The sequence below is a fragment of the Dromiciops gliroides genome, chromosome 6 (genome assembly GCF_019393635.1).
Source record: "Dromiciops gliroides isolate mDroGli1 chromosome 6, mDroGli1.pri, whole genome shotgun sequence".
NCBI classification, from domain to species: domain Eukaryota; kingdom Metazoa; phylum Chordata; class Mammalia; order Microbiotheria; family Microbiotheriidae; genus Dromiciops; species Dromiciops gliroides.
The window spans coordinates 85,041,984-85,059,724 of record NC_057866.1 but is presented as its reverse complement, the minus strand read 5'-3'; the positions used below and the strand labels follow the sequence as shown (position 1 = coordinate 85,059,724).

At 38.7% G+C, this 17,741-nt stretch overlaps 1 protein-coding gene across 3 annotated transcripts in view; it reads right to left on the bottom strand.

Moving 5' to 3' along the window:
- The window catches only part of SLC2A9 (solute carrier family 2 member 9), a 310,297-nt gene extending 300,046 nt beyond the window's left edge, over positions 1-10,251 (bottom strand). The window contains exons 1-2 of one of the 3 annotated variants that reach the window (XM_043972628.1): positions 9,963-10,251; positions 3,470-3,547 (exon numbers count right to left, since the gene is read on the bottom strand). In XM_043972628.1, coding sequence (XP_043828563.1) covers positions 3,470-3,532 — 63 coding nt within the window. In that variant the 5' untranslated portion in view covers positions 3,533-3,547; positions 9,963-10,251. Of the gene's footprint in view, positions 1-3,469; positions 3,548-3,625; positions 3,651-7,446; positions 7,525-9,962 lie in introns of those variants that run through there. The other 2 variants (XM_043972627.1, XM_043972629.1) reach the window with 2 other exon arrangements.
- Between the last annotated feature and the right edge of the window lie 7,490 nt (positions 10,252-17,741).

Sequence of the window (17,741 nt, the reverse complement as noted above, 5' to 3'; positions counted from 1 at the left end):
ATCCAAAATTGGAAGGGAAGCAGAAAGCTAGGAAACAATTTTTACAGCCAGTGTTTCTGATAAAGGTCTCATTTTAAAAATATATAGGGAACTAAATCAAATTTATAATAATGCAAGTCATTCTCCAATTGAGAAATGGTCAAAGGATATGAACAGGCAGTTCTCAGATGAAGAAATCAAAGCTATCTATTGCCATGTGAAAAAATGCTCTAAATCACTATTGATTAGAGAAATGCAAATTAAACCAACTCTAAGGTACCACCTCACACCTATCAGATTGGCTAATATGACAAAAAAGGAAAATAATAAATGTTGGAGAAGCTGTGAAAAAATTGGAATACTAATGCATTGCTGGTGGAGTTGTGAACTGACCTAACCATTCTGGAGAGCAATTTGGAACTATGCCCAAAGGACTATGGGGCTGTGCATACCCTTTGACCCAGTAATACTACTACTAGATCTGTATCCCAAAGAGATCATAAAAAAGGGAAAAGGACCCACATGTACAAAAATATTTATAGCAGCTCTCTTTGTGGTGGCAAAGAATTGAAAATGAAGGGAATGCCTATCAATTGGGGAATGGCTGAACAAGTTGTGGTATATGAATGTAATGGAATGCTATTTTGCTATAAGAAATGATAAGCAGGCAGATTTCAGAAAAACCTGGAAAAACTTTCATGAATTGATGCTTAGTGAAATGAGCAGAACCAGGAGAACATTGTACACAGTATCAACAACACTGTGTGATGATCAGTTGTGATGGACTTAACTCTTCTCAGCAATACAGTGATCCAAGACAATTCCAAAGGACTTATGATGGAAAATGTTCTCCATATCCAGAAAAAAGAACTGTGGAATCTGGATGCAGATTGAACCATACTGTTTCTACGTTTTTTGTTGTTTTTTTCCTTTTTTGAACTTTTTGCCTTTTGTTCTGATTCTTCTTTCACAACATTACTAATGAATGCAGAAATATGTACACATATATAAAAATTATAAATATATGTAAATTATACACACACACACACACACATATATATGTGTATATATATATATATGTATATAACCTATATCAGATTGCTTTCTGTCTAGGGGAGGGGGGAGGGAAGGGAGGGAAAGAGAAAATTTTGGAATTCAAAATCTTATAAAAACACACGTTGAATACTTTCTATACATGTCACTGGAAAACAATAAAATACTTTTATGAATTAAAAAAGAAAGAAAAATTCTAATGCCTTTTCTTCATTATTTCCAATATATGCCATATATAGCTCATTTGTACATAGTCATTTGCATGTTGTTTTCTCCATTAGACTGAGAAGTCTCTGTGAGCAGGGAATGTCTTTTGCCATTTTTTGTGGCCTAGAACTTACCATAGCTCCTGGCACATAATAGTCACTTGATAAATATTTATTGACTGACTATGTATTTCCATTTGGATTCCTGCTAGATTTTGAACACTATGAAGACAAGGGCCATGTCTTTGCATCTCTCCCAGTGTCTCCCAAAATATTTCATGCCTGGTGGATGTTTCACAACAACCAGGTGAGGTAAACAAGTGTGGATAAGTAAATATTAACCTCATTTTGTGAATGAAGGACCTACAGCTCAGAGAAACTAAATTACTAACCAAGATTACACAATAAGCAGGAGAATTAGCATTTAATCCCAGGTCTTCTGAGTACAAAACAATTATATTCCATGTTCACTCAACTCCAAAGTAAAAAGTGAATACTATTTAAAACTAGAACAAGATACCAAGGAAGTTGTAGCCTCCTTAAAAATAGAATCAGAGCCAGAAGCAAAATTGCAAAATAGAATCAGAGCCAGAAGCAAAATTGCAGAATAACTCAGCTTTGCCTTCCCTTTTCTTCCTTACCAAAATGAAGGATCTCTTTTCCATTGGGAGGTGATTTGTTCCTTGAATATTCCCCCACCCCCACCCCCCCATCAGAGTTCCAAAAGAATTTATCTTCCCTGGAACCTGCATAATCCTGACACTCCATTACTTGGAGGGAGATTGTGAGAAGAGTGGACAAAGCCCTGGACCAGGGTCAGGAAATTCATGTTGAAATCTCTGCACAGCTACCATAAGCTGTGGGAGTTTGGGCAATTTATCATATGTCTTCATATATAAGTTTCCTCCATTGTAAAATGGAGGGGGGGGTGGAATAAATGGTCTTATGGTCATTTCTATTTGCAATATTGTTAAAGACTTGGTACCCAATCTACCCTGAGTACTGTGGAAGGAACATTGAACCAGGATTCAGGAGAACTTGTCTGAAGCCCAGCATCTATATCAAACTCTGTGAACTTGGGCAAGATAACTGAACCCTCTGAGATCAGTTTCCTTTTCTGTAAAGTGTGGTTATTGAAATAGGATTGTATCTGAATCCTCCTTATTGTCTTGTTTGATTATATTTATTTGTTACAAAGGTTTCACTTTACTTATCTTCTTTCTCATTTAGAAAAAAAGGGTTGAAGGGGAAATTATTAATTCTTATTAATCAAAAAATATAATTTAAAACAAAATCTACCACAATGTCTGAACGAATGTGAGTCTCCTCTGAAGGAAGACAGCTCGATTTTGAGAGCAGTTGCCTGGAAATAATGGCATGGGATCACAGATTTAATGCCAAGAGGAATTGTAGAGGCCATCACTTGAGGAAACTGAAAGCATGAAGAAGCTAAAGTCGCACAGCTAGAACATATATGAGGTAGTATTTGAACTCGGGTGTTACTGACTCCAAGTCTTAAGCCAAAGGAATGACTCATGTTAGGAAGTAAAGAGAATCACCTTCATTTTTATTTGGAGACAGTTTGGCCTAGTGAAAAGAGAAATAGACTTAGAATTAGGAGACATGGGCTTGGGTCCTTGCTCTGCGGCTCTTACTTGATATGTCAATGTAGAAAAGTTACTTCATTCCACTGGGCCTCAATTTCCTTTTCTGTAAAAATAAAGGTAATCATTCCTGCCCTGCTTTCCTGGCAAGGGTACTGTGAAGGTTAAATAACATCAAAATGTGCCATAAATGTTAAGCCTTATAAAAATGTCCACTATTATTCTCATGGAAATTCCAGTGTGGTTTTGTCTGAAAGGAAGACTGAAAACCCAGACCTTTTCAGGCTTCTATGGTCTGCTCCCTTGACCTCACTTGTATGAGAGTCACTGAGGTTAAAGATAAAGAAAATGGAGCAGCTATGTGGTGCAATGGATAGAGCTCAAGAGCACCTGAGTTCAAATTTGACCTCAGACATTTACTTAGCCCGGTGGGTGACCTTGGGCAAGTTGCTTAACCCAGTTTGCCTCAGTTCCTCAGCTGTAAAATGAGCTGAAGAAGGAAATGACAAACCATGCCAGTATTTTTGCCAAGAAAACCCCAAATGGAGTCCCAAAGAGTCAGACAGGACTGAAACAACTCAACAACAACAACAAACAACAACAACAACAAAATAAACAGGTACTAACCAATTTCTTTTTTACCACCTTAACTTCTTTACAATCGGCTTCATCTTTTCCACTGTCCTTCATGGCTGTCTGGTCGTTCTGTTAAAGAAAAAGAGGATGATATTAGGCTTGTGGTCCCCAATCTTTTAAAAATAAAAATGTTTTTCAGATCCCTACCTGATAACAGTTGTACTGTTTTACTAAATATAGAAAGCTTCTTTGAAGGGGGAAGAGAGGGGAGTAAAAGGGAGGAGAGGGGAGGGATTAAGCATTTATATAGTGCCTACTATGAATCAAGCACTGTGCACTCCTTTGTAAATGTTATCTCATTTGATCCTCACAAAAACCCTGTGAGGTAGGTGTTGTTATTATTTCCATTTTACAGTTAAGTAAACGAAAGCAAAGAGAAGCGAAGTGATTTGCCCAGCATCACATAGATATTAAGTGACTGGGGTCAGATTTGAACTTTGATTTCAGCAGGGCTAAAAAGCAAATATATGTCTTATTAGTCACAACAGCAGTTACAATGATTTTAAAGCAGAAGGAATGAAACATGTGGATCATAGAACCATAAATCTAGAACTAGAAGGCCTAGCTGTGTGACCCTGGTCAAGTCACTTAACTCTCATTGCCCCGCAAAAAAAAAAAAATAGAACTAGAAGGTCTCAGAGGCCATTTAGTCAGATTCCCTTATTTTACAAATGAGGAAACTGAGGTCCACAGAGATCAAGTGACTGCCCTAAGTGCATAAGGCAGGTATATGAAGCTGAGATCTGAACCTCAGTCTTTTGACTCCAGATTCAATACTTATTCCCACCAGATTTTACTGATAGGAAGCCAGACAGCCTCAGGTTCAGGATGATCTGAGTTCAAGTCTCTCCTCTGACATATGTTTTTGCTATGCATAGGTCACTGTGCTGAGCTGGCTAACTCACAGTCCCCACTGTCAAGGAGCTCACATTCTAATAGGGGAGACAACTTACATTACACACATGAACACACACCAATACAAACAGAGAGTAATTACGGAAGGAAAGGTACTAGAAGTATGAGGAACCAAGCAACGTCTCCAGCAGAATATACGATTGGAACTGACTCATGATGGAAGTCAGAAACAGCAAGAAGTCCTGCATAGCTGAAGTGTGGAGTACATGGAGGAGACTAAAGTATGAAAAGACTAGAAAAGTAGGAAGTAGCCAGGTTGAGAAGGACTTTAAAAGACAAGGGATTTTATATTTGACCCTGGAGGTAACAGGAGTTTAATGAATGTGGGTTGGGGTTGGGGTGCATGCGCAATAATTTGTCATGGCTTGTTGATTCTGACTCCACATCTCCCCTTTTCTTTCTACTCCCTCAACCATCAACCCAGTTTAAGCTTTTATTATTGCCTTCAAATTCCTCTTATTACTTATAATTATATCGTGAGAGGGCAAGTAAAAGATATGTTTAATCTTTGTGCTTGTCTAGATTTGCTTATGAATTTTATGCCCTATTATTACATGGTCAATTTTTGTAAAGATGGTGGGCAAAACTGTGAAATTTTCATAATATTAATGACTAGCCTTCAAACCATCAATGATACTTCCAACCTCATGGCTAAGAGGTGATGAGCTACAGATACAGAATCAGGCTTTCATTCTTAGACACGACCAATGTGTTGGTTTGTTTTGCTTGACTATGTATTTACTATGAAAGAAAGTTTCTACTTGGGGAGAGGGAAAGAATTAATGGTTTGTTACAGATATAGAAAAGAACAATTTTTTTTATTAAAGAGAACAAAAGAATAAAGACACAAATAAAGCAATTGTATTCAATTTGATGTTTTTTTTTTAAGTGGACATTTTCATATACAACCTTCTTTATTCCTTGTAGTTTGAAATGAGTATATTTGTCAGATGAGCAGGACAGTTTTAAAAGTGATATATAGGGGGGGTGCAGTGGATAAAGCACTGGCCCTGGATTCAGGAGTACCTGAGTTCAAATCCAGCCTCAGACACTTGACACTTACTAGCTGTGTGACCCTGGGCAAGTCACTTAACTCCCATTGCCCCGCGCAAAAGGAAAAAAAGTCATATATAGAATTTATTATATACTTAAAAAAACAAATAGTATGAAATGGGAGATTCATAGTGTCATATATAATCCTCTTTTTGTTTGCTGCTCTGTATATGGAAATGTCCTTTTTTGTTTTTAAATTCAGAATAAAAAATAAAAATTTAAAAAGAAGTATACATATTAAATTTAACAAAGTAGTGGTAAATTGCCAGATTTTTCATGTCCTCTTCTATAATTCTTTTCGTTTAATTCTGAACATTTTTTTTTAATTGGGGCAATTATCCATTTTGAATCTCCATCATTGTAAGCCTAGCACGTTGCCTGGCACGTGTTGTTATTATTGTTGTTGTTCAGTCATTTCAATCATGTCTAACTCTTTGTGACCCCATTTGGGGTTTTCTTGGCAAAGATACCGGAGTGGTTTGACATTTCCTTCTCTAGCTCATTTTACTGAAAAGGAAATTGAGGCAAACAGGGCCAAGTGATTTTCCCAGAGTCACATAGCTAGAAAATGTCTGAGGCCAGATTTGAACTCAAAAAGATGAGTCTTACTGGCTTCAGGTCCTGTAATTTATTCATTGTGCCATCTAGCTATTTCAGTTGGCACATATCAAGTGCTTAATAAATATTTACTGACTGAATTAAAAAAGAAATATGTGTTTATTCATGATTAAGTTCACAATAAAAATGTAAGTCATTACTGTAACAAAAATTTTTTTGATTGCTGAATTAGACAGGGCTGGGGACTGAAACTTTGATTTCATTGGTATGAGAAAAATTTAAATTGAGGCAACTCCCTGTAACAACGTAGGTCTACCCCTTCTCTGAAACATGTAGTATTGGAGAATTGCTTAGAGTATTGCAAAATTAGTGATTTGCCCAGTTGCCCACAGCCAGTATGTGTTAGAAGTATTACTTGCATTCAGGTTTCCTGAAACCTGCTCTATACACACTATACAAATACCTGGTGCTAATTTCTTTGCCATAACCCCAAAGAACAGATAGAGCAGGTGGAAGCAAAATCGATCATAGATCATAAAAACAGAAGTGGTGTTAGATAAGTTACAGAAGGACCTCAGAAGGTAAAGTGTCTTGTCCTACAAGGTGCCGTACTAAATTAGTGTCAAGGCTGGGACTAAGCCCATGTCTCCTGTCTTTCCGGTCCAGTGCCATGTCCACTTAAGCAAGGGGCATGATGTTGGGAGCCTATGACATCATAAAAGGTACATTCCATTTGCAGCAGGCTGCCCACTTTGGGCACTTTCAAGAGGTTAGTTAAGGATTAATAAAAGGAATTTATAAGTTGTAAGATGATTAATGAGCTTGGACAACCCTAAGAGGTAACACAGATGGAAAATTAAAATAGTTTCCTAAAAGGTATTGATAAATTCATGGATAACGGATATTAACACTTGGTAAATGAATAAATTAAATTCAATACCTGATTTCAAAAAGATTCCGGTTACTTAATCACTTGCTGTATTGTTTTAAAAATGGCTGACTGCATTTCCAATCAATACAGCTGATGATGAAATAGGAAGAGACCTTCGAACTGATCACAATAAAACAGTAGAGCTGGAACAGAGCTTAGAATGTAGAACTTAGAAGGTTACATCAAGAAGGAACTATAGAGACCCTCTAACCCAATACCCTCATTTTATGAGTGAGAAGACAAAAATTTTGGGTAAAAAAACTAAAGAGGCAGTGAGTTCAAACCAAGTCTCAGAAAGTAAATTGTAACAGGATGTCATTTAAAATCTGCTTATATAACATACTTTTTTGAATACTGGAAATCAATTTCTAGGAAGGGAAAAAATCACTTATTTTAGTTCTTTCCCCCAAACATCTCTAATTATTAAATCTATATGTGTGTATATATGGTATTATATATACACAGGCATAGACATATGTACATATCTCCAAAGTAACAAGAGATCACTTACCGCTTATTCTGGGCAGTGTTTTTCTGTCACAGTCTAAAGAATAATCAAGCCAGTTCCCTACATTGAGGAGCTGCCAATATCATGATGTATAAACTTGGGAAATTGAGGGGGAAAAAACAATATTAATGATTAAACCAGTTCTACCCACCGTTTCAAGCTTTCTCTGATAGAAATGTTGATAAGAGATAAATTATTAACGGCCAATATCAATGACCATTTCCACTCATTGTCAACATCACCAGGAGTGTGTTAACTCTTAGTAACAGCAAAACTTTGGTGAAGACTAGATGAAAAGAGGGTAAAGAACTATGAAGAAATCACTGATGGCTCATCTGAATAAAAGCACAGGATCAGCCCACGGACAGTTTATATACATGACTGCCACCTCTCATATAAGTTCTCTTTTCCTCTACTTGACTCTCCCCATTTTTCATCAGTTATCTACCCTTACCTTGTTCCCCAACCAGACCCCCCTATCACTCGCAGGCCTTCAGTAGAAGTTGGATGATCTTTTGTCCAGAAAATTATAAATGACTTTCATGCCTCACTGAATGCTTAAACTAGTGTCCCTCTAAGGTTCCTCCCAAATATAGTGCTCTGTGATCATAAAACCTCTTAGATTCTATGATTTTATTCCTTGTCATGTCCTTGCTCCCGGCTAGATGTCAACTGATCTCTCAAAAAGCATCAACTGATTACTAAGGTGTTAGCTGATAACAGCAAGATGTCACTTACCCTGGGGATCTTGGCCAATTAAAATTTTTTTTTTCTTAAATGTCTGATGAAAAAAAATTCTTAAAATTTAACATTTTAATTCAATAAATATTATTATCATTATTATTATCTAGAGATTTATTAATTAAATGCCTCCCCTATGCAGAACACTGTATGAAACCCTGGGACACCAAAAAGTAGCACCTATTTCTCTACTTTCTGAAAATAAAGGATAATGAATAAAATATGATGTTTTCTTGATCTCGCAAAGTGATTGTTCAGGTTTTATGTTAGGCTAACAGCCTAATATATACAGTGATGTTTTATAGTTATATCCTTAGGAATCATTGAAATGTGTAGAGTTATTTGTTGCTCCATCTCTTATGATCTGTCATAACAGTTAAATTGCTGGCCTTTTCAAATTCTCTGTCTGACTCTTTTGCTTTTATTTTTGTTTTAGTTTTCATCTTCTTCCTCACTCCAGGATGTCTGATATCACTCTCTGATGTCCTTGGAAGGGTTGCCCCTTCTCCCTTTCTGATTTGCGGCCATTCATCTGCTATGAACAGGGAAACCATAGCAAGTTTTTCAGAACTGTTTGTAAAATGAGAGTTTTTTAAGGCCAACTGAGGGCCAAAGACCCCATTCTGAACAGTCACTGTTCAGATGCTGGGATATCCCTTTTGATGTACAGAAGAGTTTTTGCTTATTTGCAATAACTTAAACCTCTGGAACCGAGCCCAACTCCTGCAAGTCTGACCACCTAGAAGTGAGACAGTACTCAATGCTTACATTGTTTTAATGAATTCAAGTGCCTCATCTCTGTCCACTGGCGTCCTTTTCCTCCTTCAAACCTCAATTGAGCTGTAGTCTCCATAAGCCTTATTCTCTGTAAGCCTTCTCTGTTCCCACCAAATGAAACGCTCTCTTGCTGCTTAAATTTCTCTAGAGTACCTGGTATGGACTTCTTAGCACCCATTACATTCTATTTTATGTTGTACTTATTTGTAGGCTATAAGAGGTTACATGTTGGGGGGCAGCTAGGTGGCTCAGTAGATAGAGCACCGGCCCTGTAGTCAGGAGGACCTGAATTCAAATCCAGCCTCAGACACTTAACACTTACTAGCTATGTGACCCTGGGCAAGTCACTTAACCCCAATTGCCTCACAAAAAAAAAAAAAAAAAGAGGTTACATGTTTTACCCAAGGTCAGATAGCCAGTGTGTAACAGAAGCCAGGGATATTCATTGTTTTTGTCATTATTCTTTCATTGGCCTGATTATGCGATCCACTCTGTATCTAAGATGCCATATGCTTCACCTTAACGTGGTGGATCTGAGATGGTTCCTTGGAAGCCCCACATGCTACGATTCTTGTGTTTATAATTATACTGGCTAATGTTCTAATGTTATATATTAGAGGCTGTGGACACACACACACACACACACACACACACACACACACAGAGGAAAGGAATCCCATAGTATTGCAAGAGTGAACCAATTTAGGAATGAATGTCGTAGACTGCGAGCATCTGGAACATGTGGATAACAAATTATTAATGACTCTGCTAAAAGGAATGGAGCCTTTTCCTCCTACATAACAGCAACTGTCTCAATAAATATGAACTCTTCTCTGCTCCTGCTTCCTCTTGCTGAATTTACTGTTTCCTGTCAGTTATGATTACTTTTACGTGGGTTTGACATTCTTACTAGAGTGAAAAACACATTGTGAAGGAAGGAGCGGGGAAAGGAGACCCTCTGATGGGGAGGCAGAGTTTTTGCCCCTTAGGATGCACAGTACCTGTTTTTTCTGATCTATTCAGGGGCTGCCGTCTCCTCTCTTCCTCGGGCCACAGCTGGTAACTTTTACTGTGTAAGCTGAATAGAGAAGCTCCAAGGTCCCAAGAAGAAAAGCCAGCCTCTCCCAACCTCACATGCTCTCTTTGGGGAGATGCCCATTCTCTGAACGGCTTTCTAACCAAGAGCTCTGGATTGAAGCACTGCCTGCAGCAGAGCTGGTGCACTGAGGGGGAAGTTGGGGAGCAGAATCTCCTATGAAGGAATCCTTTGGTCTCAGAGAAGAACAAGACTGAAGTGCTGGAACGTGTCCATGGACAAAAGGCCCTAGTGACGATGAATGGGAGGACCTTAACTGACAGGAGATGAGGAAATGGTCTCAACTCAAGTGAAAGCAAAACTAAGAAAGACTGGGTTCCCAAGGGTCTGACTTAGTGCTGATTTCAATGGAGTGAAAGAAAAATGAGCTGGTTTGTAAAATAGTTAGAAGCAACGTACAACAGCTGAACATTTATTATGATCCTAAAACAAAGAAAATGTGCATTTATTAAGCACCTACTATGTGCTAGGTGCTTAAAAATTTTTTTTTATCTTAGTTGATCCTCATAACAGCCCTGGGAGGAGGTGGGTGTTATTATCTCCATTTTATAGTTGAAGAAACTGAAGCAAATAGCAGTTAAGAGATTTATCCAGGAGGCAGCTAGGTGGTGCAGTAGATAGAGCACCGGCCCTGGAGTCAGGAGGACCTGAGTTCAAATCTGACCTCAGACGCTTAACACTTACTAGCTGTGTGACCCTGGGCAAGTCACTTAACCCTCATTGCCCCACGAGAGAGAGAGAGAGAGAAAGAGAGAGAGAGAGACAGAGAGAGAGAGAGAGACAGAGAGAGAGAGAGAGAGACAGAGAGAGACAGAGAGAGAGACTTATCCAGGATCACACAGTTGGTAAGTGTCCAAGGTCAAATTTGAACTCAGCAGCTAGGTGACAAAGTAGATATAGCACTGGACCTGGAGTCAGGAAGACCTGAGTTCAAACTTAGCCTCAGACCCTTACTTAACTATATGACCCTGGGCAAGTCACTTAACCCTGTTTGCCTCAGTACCTCATCTATAAAACGAACTGGAGAAGGGAAATGGCAAACCACTCTAGTATCTTTGCCAAGAAGACCTGGACACAACTGAAAAATAACAACAGCATAACTTTCTGTTTCCAGGCCCAGCACTCTATCCACTGTGCTGCCTGGCTCCCTTTAAGATAATTATAACATGCTGAGATGAGCCTTAACACGGAATTGGACATCCAATGACACTAATTAGTTGTGTGATGTTAGACGAGTCATTGTACCTGGATGAGGCTGTTTCCTCACTGTAATACAGAGATTATATTTGCTCTCAGTTATTGTAGGGGAAAAGCCCTTACTCCTCATATAGCAATCTGAAGGTGCTTTGTAAGTGAGTTATCCTCATCACAAGTATTAACAGTGACTTCCCTAGGCCTCTGTCTTCTCATCTATTCATTACATATAGAATCTAAGAGTCAGAAGGAATAGTCCCACTCGGACCCAGACCAGGATTCTTTCTACAAGCCCCTGCCTGACGAGTTGTCATCCAGCCTCTCCTTCAGTAGCTTTAGAGACAAGACACACCTCCAAAGGCAGCCGTTTCTCTTTCGGACAGCTCTGATACTGAGGGATTTCTTCCTTGCCACACAGAGTACCAGGGAGGGAGCAGCTTAGCAAAATGTATCCTGGTCTCCCAAACTACCCTGACCAAGAAATGAATTGCCAAGACAGTTGTGGCAAATGTGGTTTTAGAGCCTGGTATTCTAGCTGTTTCTCCACATGCTTAAGCTATGGTCCTGTGAATACTTAATGCTAAATGTAGCTCCCAAAGCCCCAGGAAGATCTGAGGAATAAGGACAGGGATGGTCTAGAGGGAAATTAGGAAATAGAGCATCATTTTCTTCCCTAACCCCAATCCTGCCTCCTTCAATTCTGGCCCATTTTCCCATTATTAGAGTCCCTATTTTTTTTTCTCTCATCCTATTAGGGGACCAGTGTCCTCTCTCGTCCCCAAACTTGCACTCAGAAAGGGTTTGGATGTGTCCTTTACAGCTCAGAGAGGATGTCAGTCACCAGATTCTTCTCCCAGGGGTATCTCCTCGGCATTTATAACCTCATCTCTCACTGTAGAATAAAAGAACCGCCCCCCATAAGTAGATTTTCAGGCTTGATTGTAAGAGGAACATGGGAGGGTTGGGAGTAGAGAGACAATCTTGGTTTCTTTGAGACCTCTCCTGGCAAATAAAATCAGCTTTGAATGGGTCCATCCTGCCTCCCATTTTTCCTGATAATTCTTCCAAGTGTTTTTAACTCTTTTTGGCATAGAAATTGAAAGAGTAAGGGGAGTTCAAAGGCTCTCCTTCCAAATGGAGAAAACAGTATAATCAAATATTTGGAAGCAAGAAAGTGCTTTCTGGTCATGGAAGGAAGGAAATAAGCACTTACTACGTGTGTAGTACTTATTATACCTGGGGTACTTTCTAATTATTATCGCATTTGATCCTTACAACTCTGAAGTAGATGCACCTAGAGCAGATAGGTGGCACCATAGTGTACAAAGCACTGGGCCTGGAGTCAGGAAGACTTGAGCTCAAATTTGTCCTCAGACGCTTAACTAGCTGTGTGACCCTTGGCAAGTCACTTAACCTCTGTTTGCCTCAGTTTCCTCAGCTACAAAATGTGGATAATAATAGCACCTACTTTCCAGGGTTGTTTCGAGGGTCAAATGAGCTAATAATTGTAAAGAGCTAGCACATAGTAAGCATCATATAAATGTTGATGCTCAGTCATGTCCTACTTTTCATGATTCCGTATGGAGTTTTCTTGGCAAAGATACTGGAGTGATTTGCCATTTCCTTCTTTAGTGGATTAGGCAAACAGAGGTTAAGTAAGTTGCCCAGGGTTACACAGCTAACATGAATCTGAGGTCAGATTTGAACTCAGGTCTTCTTGATTCCAAATCCAGTTCTCTATCCACTGGGCCACCATATATGTACACATTGCTTCCCTAGTAGAATTTAAGATTCTTGAAGGCAGGAACTCTTTCTTTTGTTTTTGTATCTCTAGCTCCTAGCAAAGAACTTAGCACATAGTGGTTGCTATTAAAATGCTTGGTGATTGATTGGCCTCAAGTTTATAATAAAGCCACCTGGCTGCCTAGAAAGAATGACAATTCTGTAGTTACAGAATGTGAGAGTTGGAAAGGATTGTGTAGTCAAACCCTTCTTTTTATAGACAAGGAAACAAAATTTGATTCCCCTGTGTGGCTAAAGGATAGAGAACATATAAAGTGGTGAAGACAGAGACACAAGATCAGAAAGGAAGGCTGGATATCCAAGATACATAAGGTCCTATTTTCCAAGATATGTAGGAACTGATTCAAATCTATCTAAGAATAGGAGCCATTCCCCAATTGATAAGTGGTCAAAGTATATGAACAGATAGTTTTTAAAGAAGAAATGCTGCAGTAGTAAATGACACTAGTAATGTAGTGTTTGATAAACCCAAAGACTCCAGCTTCTGGGATAGGAACTCAGTATTTGACAAAAACTGCTGGGAAAACTGGAAGATAGTATGGCAGAAATTAGGCTTAGACCAACATCTTACACCTTATACTAAAATAAGGTCAAAATGGATACATGATTTAGACATAAGAGGTGATACCATAGGTAAATTAGGAGAGAAAGGAATAGTGTATCTATCAGATCTTTGGAAAGGAGAACAGTTTTTGACCAGACATGAGATAGAGTATATTATAAAATGCAAAGTGGATGATTTTGATTATATTAAATTAAAAAATTTTTGTACAAACAGAAGCAATGCATCCAAAATTAGAAGGGAGGCAGAAAGCTGGGAAACAATTTTTGAGGCCAGTGCTTCTGATAAAGGCCTCATCTCTAAAATATATAGGGAATTAAATCAAATTTATAAGAATCCAAGTCATTCCCCAATTGAGAAATGGTCAAAGGATATGAACAGGCAGTTTTCTGATGAAGAAACCAAAGCTATCTATTCCCATATGAAAAAATGCTCTAAATCACTATTGATTAGAGAGATGCAAATTAAAACAACTCTGAGGTACCACCTGACACCTATCAGATTGGCTAAAATGACAAAAAAGGAAATAATAAATGTTGGAGAGGCTGTGGGAAAATTGGAACACTAATGCATTGTTGGTGGAGCTGTGAGCTGATCCAACCATTCTGGAGAGCAATTTGGAATTATGCCCAAAGGGCGATAAAGCTGTGCATACCCTTTGACCCAGCAATCCCACTTTTAGGTCTTTTGCCCAAAGAAATCATGGAAGGGGGAAAGGGACCCACATGTACAAAAATATTTATAGCTGCTCTTTACGTGGTAGCAAGGAATTGGAAGTTGAGGGGGTGCCCATCAATTGGGGAATGGCTGGACAAGTTGTGGTATATGAATACAATGGAATACTATTGTGCTGTAAGAAATGATGAGCAGGAAGAGTTCAGAGAAACCTGGAGGGTCTTACGTGAGCTGATGATGAGTGAGATGAGCAGAACCAGAAGAACAATGTACACAGTATCATCAACATTGAGTTTTGACCTACTGTGATGGACTATATTCTTCTCACCAATGCAATGGTACAGAAGAGTTCCAGGGAACTCATGATAGAAGAGGATCTCCAAATCCAAGAAAAAAAAAGAAAGAAAGAACTGTGGAGTATAGATGCTGATTGAACCATATTATTTCTTTTGTTTTGGGTGCTGTTGTTTTTTTTTTCTATTTTGAGGTTTTGCATCACTGCTCTGATTCTTTCTCTTGTAACAGGATTAATGCAGAAATAGGATTAATGTTATTATGTGTATATATATGTGTGTGTATATATATATCTATATGTATATGTATAGAGACATATAGATATAACCTATATCAGATTACCTGTTGTCTAGGGGAGGGGGGAGGGAGGGGAGGGAGGGAGAAAAATCTGAAATTGTAAAGCATGTATAAACAAAAGTTGAGAACTATCTTTACATGTAACGGAAAAAATAAAATATCTCATAAAAAAAAAAGAAGAAATGCAAATTATCAGCAACCACATGAAAGGATGCTCTAAATAAAAATAAAGAATAAGAGAATGCAAATTACAACTGAGGTTGCTTTATGCTCACAGGGGTAAGAGGGTTGAAAGAGGATTCACTCCTTGTCCTAAAGACCTTCTATTTAATTGGATGCAAAGAAAAAAAAAAAAAGGATGAGGCACTTTTTTGTCTTTCAGGGACTCATAATATGATTAGGGAGATAGATTAGTAAGAATAAATATTTTGAGAGTATAAAAGAATATTCAAGTACTAAATTATGAGGCAAAGATATACTTCAAGTAATTAAAGTAGAGAATCAAATTATAATTTGATGTAAGTATGATTTAATTAAATCAAAGAAGAGTTGGGAGATCATACCCAATCTTCAATATTCTAAGTATTGTGTAGAAGGAATAGTAGACTAATTCTTGGCGGCACCAAAAGGCAGAGGTAGTATGAAAGAGTGGAAATTACAGGAAGGGGGAATTGCAAGGAAGAAGTGAAAGCCTAATGGCTAGAGGTAAGAGTCCAAAGAAGTTAGAGAACCTTAGGCTAGTCACTTAACTTCTCAATGCCCCCAGGTAACAGACTATAAATTGAAAATCAAATGCTAATCCACATTGGTGGAGGAAGTTCCCAACACCTAGGATTTAACAGGTATGTATGACTTAGTTGCCCTCCTCCACCTTTTACATTTGAGTTTGACACCAGTGGACAAGACCATCTCTAAGGTTCTTCCCAATTCTCAGACCATAGTATGATCTACCCTGAGAGTATGATTTCAAATCTGTGGTGTTTATTTGCCAACACACACACACACACACACACACACACACACACACACACACACGAAAAAAGGACTGCATTTGGGATAACTGGGTGGTGCAATGAGCACTGGAGGGGGCCTGGAGTCAGTAGGACCTGAGTTCAATTGCAGCCTTAGACACTTACTAGCTGTGTGACCCTGAGCAAGTCACTTAACCCCAATTGCCTCAAAAAAAAAAAGAAAAAGAAAAAGAAAAAGGATTGTGTTTGTAGGGAATCATGTAGTGGTGGGAATAAGCCCTGAATTTAGGTAGAGTTTGGATGAAGTGGCCTTGGGGAAATCACCTAACCCTTCTGAGCTTCAGTTTTCACCTTCAGAAAATGAGAGGCTTGTCTTTTTTCCAGCTCTAATGTCTTTCATCTGAAGACAGCTCAGAGAACTAAGTCAGTCAACAAACACTTATTAAGTGTTTACTATGTGCCCTGGCACTAAGGATATAAAGAGAGACAAAAACTGCCCCTAGCTTCAAAGAGTTCATAATGTGATGGGAAAGACAACATTTAAATAAGTAGGTATATACAAAATAAATACCAAGTAGGTGGGAGGAGCTAGGTGCTGCAGTGGATAGAGTACCTGGACTGGAGTCAGGAAGACCCGAGTTCAAATTTGACCTCAGATCAAATCAGATTGACTGGTTGTATGACCTTGGACCAGTCAGTTAAGCCTGTTTGCCTCAGTTTTCTCATCTGCAAAATGGGCACATACTGGTGAAGGAAATGGCAAACCACTTCAGTATCTTTGCCAAGAAAACCCAAGGACAGTGTGGTCTTTGGGGTCATGAAGAATCAGACATGACTGAAAATGGCTCAACAACCACCACCACCACCACCACCAGAGAGGGAGAAGCTGAGGAAAGTTTCCTACAAAAAAAAAAATGGTACTTGAGTTGAATCTTGAAAGAAGACAAGCAAACGAAGAGATGGAGGTACCTCAGGTTAAACTCTATCATGCCATAAAGAGGCAACAACTTTTAAGATGTGTTTACAAATAAAAGACAAGCGCAAAAAAATTAAATTGTCTTTTTTCGCCACAGAACTACTTTGTGTGTGTGATTAGGTAACCACTTTGGAAGGAGAATTTATCTGGATTATTAAGGGTTTCCAGTAGATAAAATGGCTTGTTTTTAAAATTGAGTGCAGACTTCATGTAATTAGATTTTAGCAGAAATTAAAGGTCAGCTAAGCAAAAGTTTAAATCATCAAAACAAAAAGCTATTGTTGAAATTCACGTGAAACCTTTTAAGATAATTGAAAGCTTACAGTCTGATTAAATGCTCTTCCTACATCTCAGAGTTACACAGGAGAAAAGGGATCATAAGAATTAACCCCAGTGTTACCTGAAAGGTTAAAAAACAAATGCCCAAAGCTTTTAAGCAGTAATTTTCCAAAGGCCTACACATGACAGAAAACTAGCTATGCCAAGGTGGGAGGTGAGTTTTTCAGAAGGTTCTGAGGACTCATCATTTGGATGAGACTAGCCAGATGATGAGGGGGTTGAGATTTAGACACAATACTTTTAAGAATCTTTACCCAACAACTGCAGGGCACCATATTGATTCCTCTTTTCTGAACACCTACAAACCCACCACCTTTACAGGCATTCCCTTGGGAGGGAAAGGGGAGAGAGGACTTAATTCATGAGTGTGCTGTGAATTCCTGGCATGGAAATTCCCTCCACCAATGCAGATAGGCCATTCTCCTGCAATTCAAGGCCATGAAGAGCTGCCTAGGACACTGAGAGGTAGCATAACTTTAATGGGGGTCACACAGCCAATTTATGTCAGAAGCAGGACCTAAACTTTGGTCTTCCTGACTCCAAATTTAACCCTCAATCCACCATCCTTTGCTG